Source organism: Lycorma delicatula, chromosome 2 (assembly GCF_047948215.1).
Source record: "Lycorma delicatula isolate Av1 chromosome 2, ASM4794821v1, whole genome shotgun sequence".
Taxonomy (NCBI): Eukaryota; Metazoa; Arthropoda; class Insecta; order Hemiptera; family Fulgoridae; genus Lycorma; species Lycorma delicatula.
The window spans coordinates 130,747,219-130,771,271 of NC_134456.1; the positions used below are offsets into that span (position 1 = coordinate 130,747,219).

Here is a 24,053-nt window from a genome sequence, read left to right on the forward strand (position 1 = left end):
CTCAAATAATTGAGAAATTTAGTGCATTTATTCAACTTTATTTAAAGTCTAGTAAAATTTAAAGTAGGGAGAAAAAAATTATTAACGTTTCGTATATGCAATTCTGTAAGAAGCTTAAAACCAATGCAATTACATCTAAAATTTATCATTCCTGTCTAGATTTTTCTTTAAAAAATTACATATTAAATATATGTAGTAGACAATAGATATACTATAATAGGTAATAAACATTGTTTAAGCATTCCATATAATAAGTAAAAAAAAGTAAAATTTGTAACAAAACTCTACCGGCCCAATTTCATTTCTTAAACAACGAATAATCATAAGAACTGTATTGTTTCTGTAAATGTGATATGTATTATATATAAATGAAATTGGGCTGGTCAGAGTTTTGTAATAATATTTTTTTTTTCTTATTATGTGGAATGCTTAAACATTGTTTATATATTATTGTATATCCATGTCTATTACATATATATAAAACAAGTACTTTTTTTTAAAGAAAATTCTAAATTAATAACAGATTTTGGTAATAGAAATGTAGTGTCTCACCTTTTTTGATATCAGTATTGTTTTGTTACAGTTTTATTTATATTACAGAAATATTTGTTTTTTGAGCAGAAGAAATGATATCTGCAAGACTTTTACCATACAGTTACAATTTCAATGTAATTTATTTGGATATCACTGCGTTTTGTGAATTTTTTTAATTTAATTACTGATTGTTATCTTATGGATTTATTATTAAAATTTATTGCTTAAGAATAAACAAATTGAATTTCAGGGCCATTTTTTTTTGTTGATAGTCACATCATTCACTTCGTACTATATTTTTCCATTTTTAATAAAACTAATATAGTGACCTTTATGAATGAAAAATCCGTGATGTAATATTGTACATTTTATTTTGTAAGTGTAACCCTCAATTTTTTACGTTAAATTCGATTTTACCAATTAAATTTATTTCTATGTTACTTATACCTTTTTTAATAAAACTAGTATAATCTCTTGTAAACTAATACTTTTTTTTTTTTAAAGAAGTGATGGGAATTAAAAAAACTGTTTAGCTTCAGTACTTTTAAACACGCTGTATTATATTTTCTTTTAAATTTTATTATTTCAAGTACATTATCAAGTTTTTGTACGCTAACTAGTACTATCAAGTACTGCTATCTAGCGGCGCAATTTGTAAAGGTACATTAAAAAAATGAATAAAATGACATATTTGAGTCCTGCAGTTCATCAAATGGAAAAAAAACATCTGATAAAATTCAAGGCATTTTTTGAAAGCATTCTTTATTACTAATTAATTGAACTGAAATATAATGTTTTTACGCTTATTTTTGCCCTTATTTTCATTTTACGGTTAGGTTAGGTCATGTTTAGAATTGTAAGCATAGTTCGTTGACTTCGTCGCCTCTTATCAATGAAGTTCTAACAAACTCTGTGATTATGTAAATAAAATATTAATTAAGAAATATATATATTTAAGTGTGTATTAATATTTTTCTTTTCTCTATAGTTCCACCAGAACATGTTCGTATAAGAAAAGAACCAGAAGAACTTCGAGCCGGGACATTAGCTACATTAATTTGTGATTCTAGCTCAAGTAACCCACCAGCTCAGCTGAGTTGGTGGCGTGAAGGTATTCCGGTTTCTGAAGGTATTACAAATACCTCCAAACCAGGTCTTCATGGGGGCACTGTATCTTCAATCCAATTGAAATTAAATATCACTCCAGAAATTGATGGTATTGTCTACACTTGTCAAGCTACCAATGCTGCTCTTCAACGTTCTGTTCATGATGCTGTTACTATGAACATACTTTGTAAGTATTAAATCTATTTGTGCATTAGTTCTTTGTTATCGGTCTGCTCTGAGAATAATTTACTCATTATGTAGACTATTCTTGTGGCAAATTGAATGAATATGTCACTTCTCTAGCTGAATGTTACCTACATTTATTTGTAATATATTTTGAAATACAACAGCATATTTAATGAAAAAGGCAGTGGCAAGCTACTTCACTCATTATTCTCCTTTATAATTCTGATAAATATTGGATTGTTGTTATTCTTGGAATTTTTATGCCATTTTGATATGAGACACCTCTCATATCAGGTTAGTGACAATGGATCTGGTTGTAATAAATAACATATTTTTTTAAAAACTTTGTGTGTTTATTAATTAATTAATTAAGTGCCATATCTCTAGTTCTGTAAAGGCTAATTTTAAAAGTAACTGACTAATTACAATTTTGCCTGTTAGCATTTGAAGAACAAATAAATAAATAAATGTATGTATATATATAAACTACATTTTTGTTTGCTTACAATGATTATACTTAGGTATTATTTTACTGAAATTAATTTTTTTAAGATTTTTATTATTTCTCTGTACTTTTAAATTATATTTAATTTATTTTAAAATAAATCACTTACTACAAAATAATTGAGATAAGACATATCTTATCTTAATTTTTCAATGAAAGTACTTTCATAAAAAAATTAAGTCTTTTCTCTATATTCTGTACTAGATGGCTTATTTTAGTATCCTATCATGATGATGATGATAGTAGTAGGCTCACCAAAATATTAATGAATCTGTAGTTTATTTTGCAGTTCTAAAAATCATCATTGATCAAGTAGTTAGATATCATAATGCTGTAGCACAAATTATTTTAAAATATACTCATCTAGAATCCATCTGGTTTTAAAATATGTTAGTGCTATTACTGTTCAGAGAACTTTTGAATGTTTTAGATTTAAAAGTTCCATGCTTATGCAGTAATTATAATTGGATTATAAACATTTATATAGGCATAACCAACTAAGCAGAATTATATTTTTCATTTTACTATTTTGTATCGCAGAATATGTAATTTTTTAAACATAAGATACTAAAAGAAGGTTAACATAGCAAAGAAAAAAATGTTCAATTACATTTCATATTATTTCTGTAAAACAGCAGAATTTCAATAACATATAATTATTCATTAAATTCTTCTTTGAAAATGGGAAAAAATATTTTAATACTTCACAGAAAAAATATATTGATTTGTGAAGCAGTTATTATTTTTTAATTAAAACATGTTTTCTGCTTAATCACTCATCAGATTTTAGGTTGGATTTAGATAACACTTTCAGTTATGGCCAAACCAGATAACCTTTCAGAATCTATCACAATTAAAACTTCTTTTAAAAATAAAATGTGTTTGAGAAAGTTATGTGTAAATGAATCCCTATTACTTATTTGTGTGTGTGTGTGTGTGTGTGTGTGTGTGTGTGTGTGTGTGTGTGTGTGTGTATGTGTGTGCGTGTGTGTGTGCATTCACTTGTGTGTATGGAATCTTATGTAGTCACTTTATATATCAATAATTCTGATCACTTATGTCATTGAAAGTTTAAATTCTTTTTTCTTTCAGATAAACCAGTTTTTACTGAATTAAGTGAAACGGAACTAATTGGAGTTGAAGGAGAAAGCTTAGTCATATCTACTCAAGCAGTTGGTCGTCCTTCAACAATTTCTTATACATGGACAAAAGATGGTGCTGTAATTGTTGCAGGATCTCATCTTCATATTGAAAATAATGTGCTAAATTTTACTCGGTTAAATCGTACAGATGCGGGGTCATATACTTGTGAGGCTGCTAATACTGAAGGTTCTACAAGTATATCTGTCAATGTTTCTGTTCAATGTAAGAATGAACACCTAGCTTTTTATATCAACTATTCTGTTTTTATATATACACTGACATTAATTTAAAATAAATACTAAATGAATGTCTATCACCACAAGCTGCTAAACTGTTTGTACTTTACAATTTAAGGCCTTTTTTAATGGATCCTCTCTTTTAGAATATAATTCAAAAGACCATATACATTAAAAAAAAAACATTTAAAATTATGAATAAAATTTTGTTCCTTATACAGTAGATCGAGTTTACTAACTTTTAACTAAGATGACTGAAGAATTAGACTGAAGATTACATTTTTATCAATTAAATATTTTTTTTTTTAGTTTATTGTTTACAAACATAATATTTTAAACAAATATATTAAAAAGGGAAAACGGATGTACTGAAAATTTTTATAATAGTAAATATCAAATTATTTAACAATTCTATTATTTACTATATGTTTAAAATAGTGGAAAACTAGTTGCATAATGCATTACTAGCAGTAATATTTATTCTTTAATGTTTTGATATTTATAAAAATGTTTTTTTTTTTAAATTTATTATTACCTTTTTATTGGTGTCAATGAACACATATTTTTGTAGTGTTCAAATGTATTTCAATAGTTGACTGTTTCAAGATTTAAAAGCTTCTACTAATAACTGGTAGGATCTTTCATCAGTATATTAGTTTTTAACAGTACAATTGTTTATCATTATTATTTAATAAGATGATCACTTATGTCATAAATATTTTACCTCTCAATTTCTGGAAAAGATTTATTGTAAATATATTCATAATTATTTTTTTAAATATTTTGTTTTACTTAACGTTACTGGATAAACAATTTGAGAATTTATTTAAACCTTTAAAATGTGTATATATATATATATATATATATTTATTAGGAACATATTTTATTTAGAATGTGTTAAATGTCATGATATTCTAATGTATGGGTATGATTTGGCATTTATTTTTGTACTTTGTTAAAAATATTTTTATGTAAATTCTGTTTACATAAATCAAAATGATTCTTTATTTATACTGTATCTATAAAAATAATTGTTATTTTTAAAATCAATTTAGAAGTTTATTTCAGAGTAATTTTTTTTATCAATAAGCATTTCTTTATATTACTGCATTTTAATCATCTTTAGTTTACAACACTAAGTATATTTTATTCAACTAAATTAATCTTTAAAATTCACATCAGTGATCAAAAAACTACATATTAGAAATCAAAGTCTTATTTCTCTTTTACTTTGAAGATAAGCTACTATGTTAATAAAATACATAAAAATAATTATCATAAATGAAGGTTATGGAAATTAACTCATTCATTAGTGAATATTTACTAAAAATCCCCGGTTCTTATTATTGAGTTTTTGTCTTAATTTGTCATTTCATGAAACAAATTACCTGAACATGTATTTAAATTACCTGTTCAATTTAATTTAACTGAAAATCATTGAATTTTATGGTTTTTCCTGTTATATTTCTATGAATAATGCTTGCATTATACACGGCATCAAAAACATAAAAAAATAATTTTTTATACCCCTTAGCGTACCTCCTCATTACTTAGAATATTGCCAACCTTTGATCTTGTTTATCTACCCCCTCCCATATATTTTTTGTAATCAACAACTGCATTAGTTTCAGGGTTTTTTTTGGGCTGGGGTTTCTAATTTCTCGCTGGCTTACAACTTCTATAAAGTCAGCTCATCTGTGAAATGTTTAAAGCATAAGAAACTCTTTTTTATCCTTCCACTTCAAGCATAAAACATTGTTTGCACTAAAAAAAGTTACGTTCCCCTTCTTTAAATTTATTTGTTTTACTTGTGGAGGGATATTTTTCCTACAACTTCTAACAGTTCCAATACAGTAGGTGTTTTTTTTTAGAAGCTCATGAAACAGATGAGGAGAGCTGTACCAATTGTCAATGTATATTATTCTCCGTTCATTCAAAAGATTACTACACATATTTAGGAATCTAGGACAATTTTTTCACTAGCCACAAAATCATTGCCAAAGCTAGTACCAGAATTGTCCTTTCCAGTATAAATTTTAAAATTATAACAGTATAATGTTATAATACTATTTACTGATTACTGTTTCACTACCACACACTTTGTAAATCTTTATGCCAAAATGAGCTTGCTTGGAAAGATTGAACTGCACATAAGACAGTTTTCCCTGTAAAGCCATAAGACTCATCAACACAAATGTGCTGATTAGGAGTACGTAATTTTTTTAAATTGTTCTAAAAAATTCTATTATTGGTATAATTTTTTTTTTAGTTTATCATTTTCATCACTACATGATGAAAAATGTAAATATTTACTGATTTGATCAAAAATCTGTCCTATGACATTGCTTCACTGAAAGTAGGACTGTATAAAACTCTTCTTGTGGACCAAACTTGGTTAGATTCGACGGGATCATCTTTCATACTACTATCATTACTAAAAATGTTAATGCCATCATCACAATCACTTATTTCCACATCACTATTATCTAATATATTATGAACAAATTCTCTAAACTAGTTAGATTCAATGAAGGCTTCATCACAGTTATGAAAACGATGAATGCCCACGTGAATGTGGTGTGTAGGATGTAAACAAACAGTTGATTTAAAAGGAATGTTAAAAATAAAACTATTAAACTAGAAATGATAGCGAACCATCTCAATTGAGATAAAATGTTTTTACTTCCTTATAAAATGAAACCTGTAACTCTATCTTGTGGTAGAATGTTGACGGAATGTGTACGTCTGTCTTTTGTGATGAATGGGTTAAGATTTATATGGTTTTTTATGCAAATATTAAAACAACATTTTTTAAATAGTTCAAATTTTAAAATTAATAAGTATAAAAGTTTAATTGTTATTTATTTAATTTAGTTTATAATGCAAGTACATATTTTACAGTTAATTGTAATAAAATCAAATCTAATAACTGGTAAATTTATTTCTGCTTAGATCCAGCTTTAGTTGTTGACACCAGTAAGGAAGTTGTAGTGTCACCAGGAGGTGATGCTGAGCTGTGGTGTCAAGTTGAAGGCAATCCATTAAATGAAGAACATGTAACATGGAAGTGGGATAATCAACAAGAACTTGAACAAAGGATGGAAAGATTCTTTCGCAATAACACTGCACATCTTATGATACATAGTATTGTTAAGGAAGATATTGGAAATTTCCAATGTATTGCTAACAATGGTCTTGGAAATCAATCTGTTAAAGATGTGTTTCTTATTGTTAAACGTAAGTATTTGCCTAGAAAAAATGATCACTCATTAAAAATATGTAGTTTTATTTTTTATTCAACAAATGAAATTTTATCACAATTCTTTATCTGCTCCTCAGAGCTTAGTAAACTTAATTTATCTATTCTTTCATTTTTGTTCACAGAAAAATTTAAATTTAACTTATGTTCTACTTTATAAGACTAACATTTAAATTATAAATTGATCTTTGTATTTAGTAATTAATTTAGTATTGATATTTGATTTTCTACTATTAATCATGATTCTTAATATTTTGTAGAATATTGATGTAATTGTTAGAACTATTAATGTGGTTATTAGCAGACTTGTCATTTATACTGGAAATTTTGTGATATTTAAAAAATATAAATGTTAATAGGAACTATTACTGTTCCCTAAAACAATCAATGAACTTTAAAAAAGTTGTACTCTTATCTTTTTGAGCTCTTATTTTTTTAAAGTAAAAAATCTTACAGTGTAACTATTTTTGTAGAATAAATGTAAATAAACAACTGTGAACAATAAAATTATTAGAACCAATAAACTTTATTCAACTGAAAACATATAAAAATTGTACATGAACCGTATTGCCAACTTATACTGCTCAGCATATAACAAATTGTTGTCATATGTGCAAACAACTTGTCAGTCCCTATTTTAATAGTGCCCATTTTCTCTCATTGCAGCCTTTATTTATGATAGACTGAGGTCTTAAATATTTTAAACACTTAATGACCAGTAAAAATGAACAGTTATAAAAAAAGGAATAACCTAATAACTTAAACGTTATAATTAATTTTTTTCTAATTTTCATCTCAATAGTATGTTTATTCAGTAAAAAAACAAAATTAAAATGCAAAAAAAACTAGAAAAATGTATTAATAATTAATACATAAATAATAACTACCAGTAATTATCAGAATTTAAATAAAGTGTATTTATTAATTTTTCTTAATATCATAGATAATGGAAGTCAGTTATTTTAGTACAGTGATGTCACTGTTAATTGATGGTGCTGTCTGACATGTTATTATTGCACTTTACTGGTACAAGATGACATAGCACTAAACCAACAAATTTATGCTGGTAAAGGACCACTGCCTAAGAAAGTAGCAGCATAAGTGTTAAAATCTATTTTTTTGTACCCATCCCATGATCACCTAAATCTCATGTTTTAACTATACAGGATTTTTGTTGTATAATAAACAACAGTTGTGATTAAATTTTAATTTTGGTCGAAAAACAATAAATATATTACCAAGAATAAGTCCTAAAAAATGATATATTTTAAGGACACATTTTTCTTTTCAGGAAAAATTTCTCTTAAATCTATAACTTAAGTATAGAAAATGATTGACATCTAAATAATTTATTTTTCCCAATCATTATAGATAAACCACAAATGGATCTATCAGCCCATTTGTCAAAAGCAGCAAGTAATCGAGGAGATACAGGTAGACTGGTTTGTCAAGGATCAGGTGCTCCAGAATTAAATTTTACTTGGACTCGTGAAGGAACTACAATACCTACGACTACTCCACAAAAATATAAATTCCTGTTTACTCAGGTATGAAAATAAGTTTGATATAATGTTATAATTTTTTTTTATTTTGTTCATAATTATTGAGAAATAATGTTTAATAAAGATTTAAAAAAAATATTATTATAAGCACTAAAGCTCACTTATAGAGGTTAGATTTATAGCTTGATGCTATATTTGCTTCCTTAAGTAGAATTTGAACTCCTCCCTTTTTTATTTGAATTATGTAATTTTACACATCTACGGTATACTTTGTCTAATCACAATCTTCAAATACGTTACTAATGTTGTCCACCCTCTTCCCATTTCATAAATTCAATTAAGTTTGATTGTGTTTTCATCTTTGGTATTATTATTATTATTATTATTATCTGTTTTGTTCAATGTAATATAAAATACAATTACATCCTTTAAGTAAATATATATATATTTTTAATTTGTCTTATGTTTTTGTTACAGCTTGACCCTGTAAGATATGAATCTGTACTTTTAGTAAGAAATGTAGAAACAAGTGACTATGGTCGTTATGAATGCATTGCTCGTAATGAACTTGGTTTTGCAACAACTAGTGTTCAGCTATTAGTCACAACTAAACCTGATCCACCTTCAGGTTTAACAGTTCTTAATGTTACTCATGATTCCTTAACATTAGGCTGGGCTCCAGGATTTGATGGTGGTTTACCTGCCACATATAGACTAAGATTTAGACCAGTTACCAACTCAAATGTTAATTACAGGTATATTTTTTCTTTAATTTATTTCTAAGTAGTTTTGAACAAATGTTACTGTTAAAAATAAAACTGAAGAATAAACCCAATACTCTAACAATTTTTAATCAAGATTAATATTTTTAAATTATAATTTTTCATCAAGTTTTACAATCTTGGTAGCCACTATGTACATTTTTATTAACTGCTGGAATTTTTCTTTATTTGGAGGATATAGGTCAAGGTGGTGCAATGAGTTTACATTATCCTTGTGTACAGAAGATTGATTGTTCAAGTTCAGGCCGAAGCAATTATGTTTTAATGCTGTCAGCTCCTTGATACTGTCTTCCAGCCATTATTCTGTTATTAGGATCTAATTACATTCTACCCTGATAGTGTGGGAGCATAACAAGCTATAATCTACTCATTATCAGAGCAAGGAACATACATGCTTTCAGGCCCTGATTAAAAAAATATGAACTTGATAATTGAAGATTTCTGAAGTATTATAAGAATATCAGTCAGTGGGTAATATAAAAAAATATTTTTCAAGCTACTTTATTCTTTATCTAATGTCATTATTGTCAGTGTGTATGCTTGAAAAAATGACTAAATAATTAATTAGATCCAATTGTAACTTATTTTGGGTAGTAGTAGATCACTTTGGTCATAAATCACTTTGGTTAAAAGGTATGTTGATTTTACTGTATTGGTTCTCATGTGACCAATTTAATAATTATTTAAATAATAATTATTATTATTGTAGGTTATCCCTAAAATATTTCAAATTTAAATTTGTACTTATTATTTTAATGGTTGAAATTATGGCAATGATTGTAGAAAAGTTTTCATTTCTTTCTTGATATTTAATAAATCAGAAACCAAACAAATAACTATTACTGAATTTTTTTTTAAATTAATGAAATAACAAAACTGCAAGTCATATTGAAGGAACATAGCTTGCCACATTTATTTACTAACCAAAACGACAAATAAAGGAATATTTTATATTACTTCATGAAAGTTTACTCTAATATATATCTTTTTAAACTAGAAGAATATGATTTAAAAATATTATCTTTTTAAAGATATCTTTATATAGTTGAAGATGAATGTTTGTAAAAAACCATGACATTATCTATGATAGGCAGTAGACAAACATCTTTTAGTAAGCGAAAATTCTAATGAATCCTTCCTTCTTTGAAATTATATTATTTTCTTTTTAAATTGTTAACTCAATATATGTATACTGATAGATAAATTTATAATAAATATCCATCCCTTGTGATATTAATTTAAAAAAATAGTCATTAAAACATTTTTAATGTTTAATGTAATTTTTAATTATATTTATGTTGCAGATATGAAGATGCAGGCAATGCTACAAAATATACAGTGACTGGGTTAAATTTAGCCACGCAATATGTGTTCAGTATAATGGCAATGAACAGAATGGGAGACAGTAGATATCTACCAGATACTGTAAAAGCTACTACATCTAGTGAGTTCATTTTTTCTTTTTTTTTTAAATATGTTGTGAATGTTTCATTTTCTATTATATGATGTTACATATATTTCCTATTTATAAGATATGTTCATTTAAAGAGGATATCATTGTATTGTAGCATTACACAGTATGGGATTTTATTTCCTGGTAGCTTAATTATCAGTAATTTACTTAACGTTAAAAAAGTAAATTTCTAAAAAAAATAACTACAAAAGAACAATATTAAAAATCAACATTTTGTTTATAATAACAGTATCTTGATAAAAGCTTGTGGAGTTCACTAATTGAACAGAATGTTCAAATAGTCCTTCTGTAGTGTAGTAATTATATAAAAAGATATACTTTTTAAGCAATAATATTCAAAAATAAAACTATTTAAATGAAAGGATAGAGAGATTTTTTAATTTATTTATGACAACAGTATGAAAAATAAATAATTCATTTGACAAAATGTGTATTTAACATTTCATTTCTTTTTGTGTGTAAACGGTGATCCAAGATTTTAAATAATGCACAAGTTTAATACCATTTTGTCTTCTTACGAAAGTTATTACAATGTGAAGAGTTAAATCATCTCATCCTACTCTGATACTATGTAGATTTACACTTTCTGTTTTTTCACAAGATTAGTAACATGATGTAGCTTTGAAAAGATAAAAATGGAAAGAGTTTAAAATACAATCTGAATATTGTATTTACTAAATGAGTTAAATGTATATTTCAGCAAATATGAGTATTCACTTTAATGACAATTTTTCAGCTACAGTCAACTGCGCCTACTTTAGATATGGTATATATATATCATATCTGTTTTTATATAATTTGAATTTTAAAAAAAATATCTACATAATTTTTTTTAATGACAATGTAATATTTCATGTAGCAGTTTTTTTTTGTTTTTTTTTTTTTGTAAAAAACTGTAATGATTTGTTATAAAATTATTTTTAAATATAAACATGAGTTTATGATTTTTGTTGATTGAGTAGTATCTGTTCAGATATTAAACCAATTTAGAAGACATTTTACCTGTGTGTACTGTAGTTAATGCAAAATTAATTATATTTTAATACAGTTAATCTTGTGTTTGACAGCAGTGTTTTTAAATACAAAATGAGAATATTTTTAATTTAAAAAAATTGTTTACTGAGAATGCTTTTAAACTGAAGAATTTCAATAAATGATTGTTAATAAAAATCTTATAATTTTTTGCCTTGCCCTTATAAATATAATATGCTTAATATTTTAAATAATATTGAAATGCATGCCTATAAATATTAATCAAGAGTGTGTGATGATACCTTAATCAGAAAGTTTTCAAAACATATTTATTGAATTTAATATAGAAAGCATGATTTATTTATTGTTGTTTGTGTAATAAAATGCATACATATTAAATTTATTAATCATGAATGTTGGTAGAAACATGAGTCTAAAATATTTTGCATGTCATTGGAATGTTAATATTACTAACCATTTAACGACATGTAATACAATTTTATTGTTTTTTAATACTTATAACTTTCAAGATTAGTCAACAAAAAAAAGGAATATATTTTTATACTATTTAGGTTTCACCTTGATTTTCATTAATTGCAATTCCAGCTGTAAGGCTTTGCCGTTTTTGCACATTATTAATTTCTATACCATACTATTTATTCAAGCCTTTAGTCTGCTATGGTGAATTGAACAAAAAAGACTTTCTTATTATTTTAAAAGAGAATATAAAATCTGTACATTGTGATTGCAAGCATAATTCCAAAAACTATATACACATTTAAAAATATTTTTTCTATTTTCAACTAATGTCAGAAAACGGATAAATTAAAATTATCTGTTAATTAGCAGATAAGCAATAAATCAAGTAGTCAAAGCTACAAAAGTAAAGTAATGCAATATTTATATAAATTTCCTAACAATTTTATGTGAATAAACATGCATGGGACATACTTGTGTGCATAAAAGCATATGCTAACAACATTTTATCGAAACAATTTTAAATGCTTTATATTTTCAGATAATTTGTAATGGAAAAAGAGAGCACCAGAGAACTAACCAGCTCTTTTTATTTTAATTTCGAAAATATCTATATGAGTATTTGTACTAGAATACTTTAAACTTAAAATACCATATTTCCTTGTTAAGCAACATTGTAAACCATTTGAAAAATCTACTTTACATTGCATAAAATTTCAGTTAGTGTTCTCACAATATAAAATATCTTAAATTATATACAGAGGAAAGGTTCCAGTTTATAATTTTCAAAATGACATTTTCTAGATCCAGTTCATAGTTTTGAAGACAATTATAAATAAATTTTTCTATGTAAGTTTGTATACATGATATGTACACACATGTGCAAATTTTCCTATACAATTATTACATTAAATTTAGTTACACACTTTTTTAACTGAAAGTGATTTATGTTTTGAACTGATGTAACAACTGACTAAATAGTGAAACAAGTACTGATTTATTGTTTTTATTATTTTTTGTTTTGAAAAGTTTTACCCAAATTTAGTCCTGTCAGAAATTTGCATAAATAATCTCACTAAATTTATTGTAGATGTTTTATTATACTTAAAATCCCTTAATATTTTTACTCTAATAATCATAGTGTAATTTCAATCTTGTAATTACTAGACATAAATTATATTTGTTTTGTTTTCATTTTTTATTGTTTTTGACATTAATTTGAACACATTAACTGTATAAGACTTCACTAGACGATTTAATTTAAAAATGTAATTGTTATAATTTTAAATAGTTAAAATAATAAACTAAAAAAGTTTTAATGTTGGATTTGTAAAGAGATAATGATGTACATGGTAAAATGAGATTGAAATGAATTCAAGCACAAAAAGAAAAATAATATTACCACAATTTTTTAATTTAAATTTTAAATGACTTTATTAGATATGAATTTGAAATAGTACATTTTTTTGTAAATATAGAATGTTTTTTTTTTTTTTTTATTGAAATAAATTGATTTGGTTTTTGCTAGAGGCATATAATTAAATTTAATGTTATATAGGATGTAGTCTACATAGAGGATAAAATTTCATGTTCATTTTAAAAACAAAACGCTTTCCAATTATAACTCATTCATTTTATGTTCACAATTTATCATTTTTAGATGTTTCATCTTATCTTTTTTTTTTAAATACAAAGTTTTAAATTAATAAGAGTTTTTTTTAATAAATAAATCTCATAAAATATATTTTTTTATGTTTTAATTTCTTAAATGGTTGTTAATTTTATATCTCTTGGGCCTTAGATTCTGACTAAGGCACAAGAGATAGAAAATACATATTTAAATATATTCATTCAGTGCTTGTTACTTAATCATAGCTATAGAAAAAAATCTGTTATGGACAACACATGTCTTCCTTATACGCCTATTAAATTACATTACACATTTCTTAAAAATTAATAGTTCATAAAATTTTATTTAATTTAAAAACTTCTGATATTTTTTCTTTTTTTTTGTTATAATTATTATTCAGCATAATTTTTTTTTGTACAATGAGAGGTTAATTATTTTAATTAAATTACTATATTTAAATTTTAAAAAAGTAAAAAAAAAGGAGATGAAGTCTGATTCTAATCATTCCTCTAAGATCCAATTATTTCATTAAAATTTTATTTCAACTCTGGAACCAATGAAAATAAGTACCACTTATGATATATCATTGAAAAGCTACCAATGAGGAGGGCTTATTACTGCAGTTAAGAACAAGTCAAAAATCCAAATTTTTGGGGATTTTGTGCTTTTTTGGACACTTTTGGTTCAGTCAATTGCAATCAAAAGGGGAAGTGCACAACTAGATGTTACAACACTCAAAAATTCAAAATTTCAGCATCCTACAGCTAATTATTTTTGAATTATGTGGGATACATATGACAGACGTCATGCCAAAACTAGTCAAAATGAATTCAGGGATGTTCAAAATGGGTATTTCCATTAAAATCTGAAAACTGAAATTTTTCGTTATCACAATACTTTCTTTACTTTGTACAAGGAAGTAAAAAGAAAAAGAAAAACGTTATCATAGAATGATAGGTTTATAAGTAAATTACTTCCTGATATTTTATTGGATTGTTTTAACTAATTTTGTTTCGTATGCTTTAATGTGTTATGAATTGATCTAAACCAATTTTTTCTCTATTTTCTTAAATTCTAATTTACCAATTCTTAGCAAGTATATTCATTTTCAACTGTTTTTTTTTTTCATAGTATGCTAAATTTTTCAATCATAAAAATAAAATAAAAACTAAAATGCATGGAAACATACAAAGTTTTTTATTACTAATATGTATATCTGTATATTGAATGTAAATGAAAATGAAAATGATTAACAAAATGTATAAATAGATTAATTTAGTATTTATAATTCATATATCATTTAGTGACATGTTCATTTGTACTGATTGTTAACAATATTGCTGGCTTATCATGTATATACAGTAACATCGTAACTAACACTAATGCTAAGAGGGGGCTTAATACTAACAGGTGTCGCTCCTCCATCTCTGCCAAGTCGTGGCAAAGGTGCCAACAGTGGTGGGGGCAGCATGGTGCTGGTGGTGGGTGCTGTCCTTGGTGCTACCATTCTCCTGCTCAATGTATTATTGGTCGCTTGCTGCCTGCATCGGAGAGCAAATAAACGAATTACAGGTGGGTTACCATTGTTTATATCATTCATTAATTTATTTTAGGTTTACCAGAAGAGATGATAGCCAATGCTGAATTACCACTTGTTCTGACTATGGCAGTCGCTATCACTGCTGCTGTTCTTCTTATTCTGAACGTCACGTTGGTTGTGTGCTTCATATATCGCAAGCGAGCACGATCGAGCAATGTATCCTCAGGTATTGCGAAAAGTAAAGTGATTGATTTAAACTTTTCTGTTTGTATCCTTTTACATATTGTTTCTAAGAAATATGTATTAGTAAAAATTCCTACGTACTGTACACTAAAATGTGTTAATGTTTTTCCTGTTAATGTGATTTACATAAATTATCAACAGAATACTAAGTAAAGAACATTAATAGAAACCTTCTTTTCTTTAACATTTTTATTTAAGTATCTTTATAAATTGTATTATATTGAAAATCATATTTTAGCATAATTGGTTGGTACAAAATGCTAATATATCATTGAATAATAAATAAACTAAATGACAGTTTCATTAAACAATGAGCTAAATATACAGCCAAAAAAATAAATTTATTTTTGAGTCTTTTTCGTTAAATCTTGTTTTTTTCTATAATTTTAACATTATTCTTAATTTTTTATAGAAACATTGATTTCAAAGTTAATACCACTTGCACATAGGATGATCACTTTATTAGATGGATACAATGACTGATCAGTTGAAGATGACTATTTTTACACATATAGTTAGTTATTCAACATGGTAGACACAATGCCTCTCCATCATTGCTATTGCATTACTGTATTCAGAATTGGTGGCAATTAACAGAAAATCCTATTAACTTTAGATGTAATATAAATTAATCAAATAAAACGAATTTAGAAAAGAGTTAGAAAAGAGCAAAGTAAAGAAATCAGAATATATATACTTTTCATTCACCTTAATAATGTGAGGCTATCGGAATGCTGATTTGCTTAAGCAAATGAAGAAAAGCTAACCTAAATAAAATTTCAGTATACAGGTGACCAAGAACATCCTGTATAATTTGTTTGAACAAGTTGTTCTCATGGTAACACTTCTAGTATAAAAACTTGTATGAGTATGAGGTATAATAGTTGTTTACTATTGCCATATTTCTTCCCAATTCTTTGCTGGACTGATGAAACTAATCAGTTTGACAGTCCAAACTAATCAGTTTGGAGTTGTTTGACAGTGTCAAACAACTCCAAAAATGTTATCTGATGCTGTAAATCCAAACCTGTAATATCTTCTGCCCCACTGCAGGCTTCATAAATCTAAGATTCATTCACAAATTACATTCAACAGCGTATTAGTCAGGCCCTCTCAGATCACATACAGAAAACGCTCCTTATTCTCCCAGGAAATATACCAATTATCTTCTATTGGGAATAGACATGACCAACATTGTATTTTCTCCAACTTATAATTTTTCTATTTAACTGTTTTGTTTGCATCTTCAACTCTGATATCTCAGCAGTAAATTACTGCGTACGCACTTTATATAAATAGCTTTTCCAATTAACACTTTTAAAATCATCCAAATTTTAAAATAGTCCATTTTAAATTCATCTATACAAAATTCAGTTGATGTTTACTCTTTCTACCAGGAATACATGAAAAAGATGATTGTTTCAAATGGAAGATGGAAGACCTTCTAGTCATAATCCTTTCTGCAAGTCTTAGTTACACTGCCAGCTATGGCGAGTTGACAATTACAACTGTTTTGCTTCCCAGAAAGACACACCTGAATTTTGTGCCTGTATTCATTTAATTGAATTTTATGTAAAATAACTTTGTCTGTAAGAAACATCTGTAAATAAACTAAGCTAACTTTACAATAAACATCCAGTAAAATACCATAAAATATGAGTACCATAATCAATGAGAATAGACATTGGACAGAAATTATGATCATATTATCTTAATGAATAGATTCATTCTTAACTTATCTACTATTACATTAATAAATAATAATAATAGAAGCAGAAATTATTATAAATTAATATTATTTATAATTTATTAACTAATAAATTTTATTACAATTAATTGGAAAAATTAATAATAATTGTAAGAGTAGGAAAAAGCCTTTAGTGGGAGACTTTGTAGAAAATACTTTTATTTTCTTTCATATTAAATTATTTAAACCATGAAATCTTTTATAAAAAAAACAGCTTGGAATTTTTTTTGTAATTCATTGTTTAAATAAATCTGAATAATTTTTTAATTTTAAATTAAATATATCATCATATAATTTAAATTTTATACCCATTCGTTTTTTTATGCTGAAGTTAAATTAGTGAATTGGCATTAGTTAAAAAAAAGAAGAGTAAATAAATCATTCTTTCTTTCAGTTGTCTTAAAGTTTAAAAAACCTCATAAAAGCTTTGTTTCAAAGGTAAACTTAACAGCTTAAGATTTATATTTTTTCTTGTAGCATTCAATTTCTAGCATGAACAAGTTCCTGAAGAGGAATTTCCCTGCCATAAAAAAAGATATTAGTGATTGGATCAGATAATAAATTCATTTGTTATCATGTTTTATTTATCTACTGCTTTTATTAAAATTGAACAAAAACAAATTAGTAATCATTCAAGAATTATTTAATGCATGTTAAGTGATCTCATCCACCTATAAAATCAATGCAACAAAAATTCACAGTTTTTAATTGTTATGTAGTGTGTTTATTAGTAGTTTTATATATGTTACATAAAACCTGTTTTTGCGATCCTAACCTTCAAATGTTTGAGAAAATATTTATTTTTGTATTGCTTGGTGTGTAAAATAATTGTCTTATCTAATATTAAACATTACATTTATTTGAGGTCAATTTTTGTAATGGTATATCTTTAATGCTTGATTCTGAATATACTCAATCCGATATTATTTGACATCTTGACAACAAATTAATCAGTATATATAAAATCTAAATATATATGTATATTTAGGATGTTATATCTGGAATAAGGTATATCTTAAAATAATTTGAATAATTGTTTGTAAAAAAATATGTTATTAATATTTGATTAATTAACCAATAAACATTTTTTAAATTTATAATTAAAAACCATCATCATATAGCATAAATAATTATTAATTACTGCGGCAGTTTTATTTTCTTCTATTGTATACTTACTTAGTTCATGAAGGTATTAAACATACGAGGTCTGTTCAGAAAATAACCAAACTTTATTTTTTTAATCTTTCTTATTAATGTTATAGATTATTGGTCTTTATCCCCTTCAAAGTACTTCCCTCCCCTATTCTCACACCTTTCCCAGTAGCAATTCCACTCCACAAAGCAGTTCTGGGTAGTTTCATTTGAAATGGCCTTTGTGGTCTCTGACGAATTTGCTTTAACATCATCAATAATCTCAGAACAGTGTCCTTTCATCACTGATTTTAATTTCGGAAATAAGAAAAAAATCACAAGGAGCCAGGTCTGGCGAGTAGGGAGGCTGAGGGAGGACTAGTCATTTGATTTTTGGCACAAAACCTGACAAATTGATGAAGCTGAGTGTGTAGGCAGCATTGTCATGGTGAAGGAACCATGAGTTGTCTCTCGCTACAATTCTGGTCTCTTTTTGCAGATTTTTTCACATAACTGTTGTAAAACACCTTGATGGTATACACGGATCACTGTTTCAGATTGAGGCAAGTATTCAAAATGCACAATTACATTAAAATTGAAAAAACAGAGCATCACTTTGACATTAAATCAAGACTGATGTGCTTTCTTGGGGCATGGAGATCCTGTGTCAATCCATTGAACACGTTGAACGTTGATCTCAGTGTCGTACCCGTAAACCTAGCTTTTGTAAACTCAACATTCATGCAAAGAACCATAACAGGAGTGTTATGGTTCTTTGCATGAATGTTTCATTGTCATCAGCTTGTTCAAGAAGTTACCGACAAACATCCACTCAATGTTCTTTCTGCTGTTCGGTCGTCAAACAAGGAACAAACTTTGCTGCAATTCGATGCATGTTCAGTTTTTCAGTCAAAATGTGATGCCATGATGTAATTGAGGTGTTAACCTCTTCTGCAAGTTCTCTGGAAGTCAATCGGTGATTTGCACACCCCAGATCATTGATTTTCTGAACGTGGGTATCATCAGTTGAAGTCGAAGGCCCTCCTGGTGAGGGTCATTTTCAATTGAATGATGTTCGCTTTTAAATCGTGAAAACCATTTGTAACATTGCGTACGAACCAGAGCATCATCCTCATAAGCTTGTTTCAAAAGTCTAAACGTTTCTATGAAAGTTTTCCCCAGTTTCATGAAATATTTTACCTTGTATTACATGTAGAACATGTATTACCTTGTAGAACATGATAAACAAGAGAGATATGTGGGGCCCAGGCATTTGTTTGGTCCGCGACTTTACACCCAAACTAAGTTCATAACACTTTTTTACTAATGGAGTAAGGTTTTGCCTTTGGGATTTGAGCTACACTTCACCGCACACATAAGAATTTTTAGGATGATTTAAACAAACTCTAGGCATTTTGTAACTAACGACTAATTAAAAGAATTAAAGTTACAAATATGTATTACATAATAATTCGGACACACAAAGTACTGACAATGACCTGTTACTGGTTCACTACTATCTCATAACTGGCATAGTTCTGATGAATGTGTGCTACACTAGATCACATTTGTACATGTCTATAGATGTCTGAACCTGCATAACAGTAGCAACACTACCCTTTGAGTTAGCTCATTTGTCTCCATCATATTTACAATGCTGTAGGAGCTTTTACTTGACAATGGACAAATGAACAAAAAACATTTTAAAATAAAAAAAACTGTGGGTGATGGAGAAATTCCAAATACATATTTGAAAATGGGATAAAAAACTGCATTTAAAACACCTACTAGTATACATGATACAAAAATCATGTTGACCAGTGTAATTTGCTCTAAAAGATCACTGGTTTTATTAATTTGAAAATGAGTTGTTTATATTTTTAATTATTTATTATTTTTTTTTACTGGATGCAGCAAAAAAATAAATGGAAGCTCCTCATTTTTTGATATCTTACAACAGAAAAATACTTCAACCTCAAATTTATTTTTGAAAAGTTTTATATATAATTAGTTAATTTAGTTGCCATGTATCAAAATATAATAAATTATATAGTGATGAGCACTTAAAAAAATTTTTACCAAAAAAAATATTAGACTGATATCTCTGGACGGATCAGACTAATTCACTTTTGATTGAATCTGAATTCCTTATGATGATTTTCTTGTGTAAATAAAATCTCATCTTATTTAGTTGAAAAAACTCCAGCAACATTTTTTGCTAAAAAAACAGTTTTCTTCTATGATATTATTGATGATGAAAGCTGGCTGGGTGTAAATGAAAATGTTTTGATTTTATTAAAAAAATCCTGAAACTTGGTTCCATCATCTAAAGAATAAATATATTAAATAATACACCTTTAATTTGCAAAATCATTGTAGCCCATGAATTTAAATCTTGAGATAATTTTGTCATTGTTATTAACATGCATATTATTTTGATGATTTTTAATTGATTTTTAAAATCATTCAGAACATATGTATTCATAATTTGTAACTTTAAACCAATAAGTAATCATCATTAAAAAGTATTTAATTCTAATTATATTTTTGAACAGGTGTTAGTGAACAGAGTAGTAGTAAGTCAGCTACTATTGAAATGTATGCACCTAGCAGTTATAATGAGACAGTAACTGGTGAAACATTAAGTTCTGTTTCAGAGAAGAGTGAAAGTTACTCTGATAGCAATCCAGAATATACAGTAAGTATAAGATTTTGATATTGTCATTTTACAATGACATTTTATCTATGTAGAACACTCAGAAGTATCAGTTTAGTTTTGGAGGTCATAATTGTGAATTCTTATTTATTTTGAGCTAGTACTAATCTGATAGAAAATTTGATTTTGTTCTAATTACTGTCATGTAGAATTTAAATTTCGGTATCTATGATCTACCATGTTTAAAATAATATCAGACAATTTTAAACAAATTCATGTGAGATGAAAGTTAAGAAAACTTTTCCTGAATCTGGGCTAGCTTTAGTTCTAAATCATGCTTCTTCAGTGACTACTTACTACTGGGAGCAATGAATGTTTTTGTGCTATTGATGTAGTACTGGATTTCAAATTCAGTCTTCAAGGAGTTTTCTTGTTGGTGATGGGTTCAGATAGTGTATATGATTTAAACTGTGTTGAATGTTGTTTTATTATTTAAATGTTTGAGCAACTCCAATAATGTCCATTTTTAATGTTTTTTTTTTAATAAAATTTCATATTGACCTTGACTAAATGAAAATGTAAATGATCAAATAGTTAAATTAAGTCTTGTAAATTTACAAGCCCTAGACTTAATTAAGATATCTAAATTTTTTTTAATTTTATTGATTTTATGAGTCAAAAAATGATATTAGACTGGAGAACTTATTTGCATGCATGCATTAACTTGTGCAGGTCTACACATATATGAAGGGCAGTGTGTAAATATTTAAACTTACATTTCAAATATTAAATTATTATTATTATTATATACTTTAAGAATAATTTTATTTTTATTAATTTATTATTATTTTATATTTTTTTAGGAGGATGCAAGAAAACAAGCAGCTAGCACATATTTAATAGAACAGATTGAATATCCATTCCAGTATCCTGGATATGAAATGCAGCATCAAATCAAAGAAGCAGAAACTATTGGTCTTCATAGAAATACATATACTACCCATAATGGCAGTGGTGAGTATCAGAGCAATGCTAAAAAAGCAAAAAAACAATACTTATTATTATAGCAATGAAAAAATCTATTTTACTTGTTTTATATAAAACTAGGTAGTACTAAATAGATTGTTTCTGTAGAAACCTGTTATCGTAAGATTCTTTAGCTTTCTTAATTGAATAATGGTGTGCTAAAGTGGTTTTCCATATAATAATCTACTACAGAAACAAAATCCAGCACTATGAAGAAAGAATATGTTTACTTTTCATATATTTGCTGAAGTTATTTTTTGTATTATTATAATTATTTTTATTAAGACAATGTACAAAGTATGGAATGCTAAAGAGATGTACAATGTTAGTCAAGAAGAATAAATATGGTGGTTCTGTTTGTGGTAGATTATTCACTAAATAAATACTTATTTTCCTGTCAAGCACAACAAAAAATATCAGCTGTCTTTTAAGAGTTATATTGAATCCTAATTTTTATATCCTTATATTGTCTGTTTGTCAGTATTCCTAGATGAACTGCTCAATTAAGAATTTTTAAATTTGGCATATGAGTTCAACTCTTTAGCATATGAACAAAAAGATATTTCAATGTTCTTTTCTGTTCCATTTTTTAATAAATTTGTACTTATGTACAATGGGATTTCTAGTTAGAAAATTTGATTGATAAAAATGTTTGAATTTGGCTTTTGTTTGTAATAACTATTCTATTGCTAAGTATTAAATCATTATCTTGTTACAGAAAAAAAAATTCAGTGCATCCTATTTCCTTGTTAGAGTAGAAAAGATTTTATTATTATTGCACTAGTGAACTATGTTTGTTAGGGACAAAATAAACTGTTCCCTGAATGATCTTCAGTGGCCTTTGCACTTTTTGAATTAAAATTAAAAGCATTGTTTGACCATATAACTGGATTTAATATATTTACTTTTCAATAATTCTGACATATCCGCTTTAACAGTGCAGATCAATTCTGTGTGTTCATATATTTATAGTATTATTCTTACTAAGTTGGATTTTTCAAAGATTAGGAAATCCATTTGTAATTCTCTACTTTGAGTGTTTACTTATTTATTTATATGTATTTTTCATTTGTGTATTCAATATTATTTAACTGATATATTAATTTACTGAAGAGACTGCTAATGTGAAACACTCAGTTTGTGATTGTGCAGGTGGACAAGTAGTGGATGGTTCATATTACAATGTAGGAGCAGATCCTCGATACGTCGCTTATCCACCACCAGTACAGTTCGCCCAACCCCCTTTACCACATCCTCCACGGGTGCCTCCTCCAGATGTTACGGTACTCTCAGCTCCTCCACCAATGCTGTCTACATTCAGCTACAATGCCATGGAGACTGAAGGCCATCTTGTGTGACAGAGTCTTCCTGTTTGCTGATTTCGGCATACACGAGATGGTCTGTTATATTAGACACAACATTTTAACAACAGTTAAGCATTCTGTAACTTAAAAACAGTTTTTCTCATTAATGAATCAATTTATAAGTGATCAAAAAAAATAACGTATAACATGTTTAAAAATGTAACATTTTATTATAAAGAAGTTAATTATTGAAATAAGAAATGATAAATTGCAAAACTTCAATTAGAAAATATTATATCAGTAAGGCCTAATTAAGCATTTTTATGATAAGCATTTTATGACTAAGATTTTTGTTGAGTAAAATAGTTTAATTTGATCATTCAATTATTGTAAAATAATTACTACCTTTCAGTTACATAAAATGAAACACTTGCTCATGGTGAGATGTTTGTTATATTAATAAAAGTGTTAGTATAAAAGGAACTCATTAACTAAATAGTCATCATTTTGTCCTCTGTGTTTAAACATTTGGCAAAAAATTTTATATAATGAAGATTTTTTTCTAGGTAAATTATTTCTTATATTTTTTTTATTTTAAT

At 26.8% G+C, this 24,053-nt stretch overlaps 1 protein-coding gene across 1 annotated transcript in view; it reads left to right on the plus strand.

The window, feature by feature from the left end:
• Positions 1 to 23,558, plus strand: part of sns (nephrin adhesion molecule sticks and stones) — a 207,092-nt gene extending 183,534 nt beyond the window's left edge. Inside the window, exons 9-18 of the mRNA XM_075357955.1 lie at positions 1,523 to 1,828; positions 3,425 to 3,697; positions 6,664 to 6,948; positions 8,342 to 8,517; positions 8,950 to 9,227; positions 10,559 to 10,698; positions 15,218 to 15,379; positions 21,024 to 21,166; positions 21,988 to 22,138; positions 23,288 to 23,558. Coding sequence (XP_075214070.1) covers positions 1,523 to 1,828; positions 3,425 to 3,697; positions 6,664 to 6,948; positions 8,342 to 8,517; positions 8,950 to 9,227; positions 10,559 to 10,698; positions 15,218 to 15,379; positions 21,024 to 21,166; positions 21,988 to 22,138; positions 23,288 to 23,508 — 2,135 coding nt within the window. The 3' untranslated portion in view covers positions 23,509 to 23,558. The remainder of the gene's footprint in view (positions 1 to 1,522; positions 1,829 to 3,424; positions 3,698 to 6,663; positions 6,949 to 8,341; positions 8,518 to 8,949; positions 9,228 to 10,558; positions 10,699 to 15,217; positions 15,380 to 21,023; positions 21,167 to 21,987; positions 22,139 to 23,287) is intronic.
• The last annotated feature ends 495 nt before the right edge of the window (positions 23,559 to 24,053 follow it).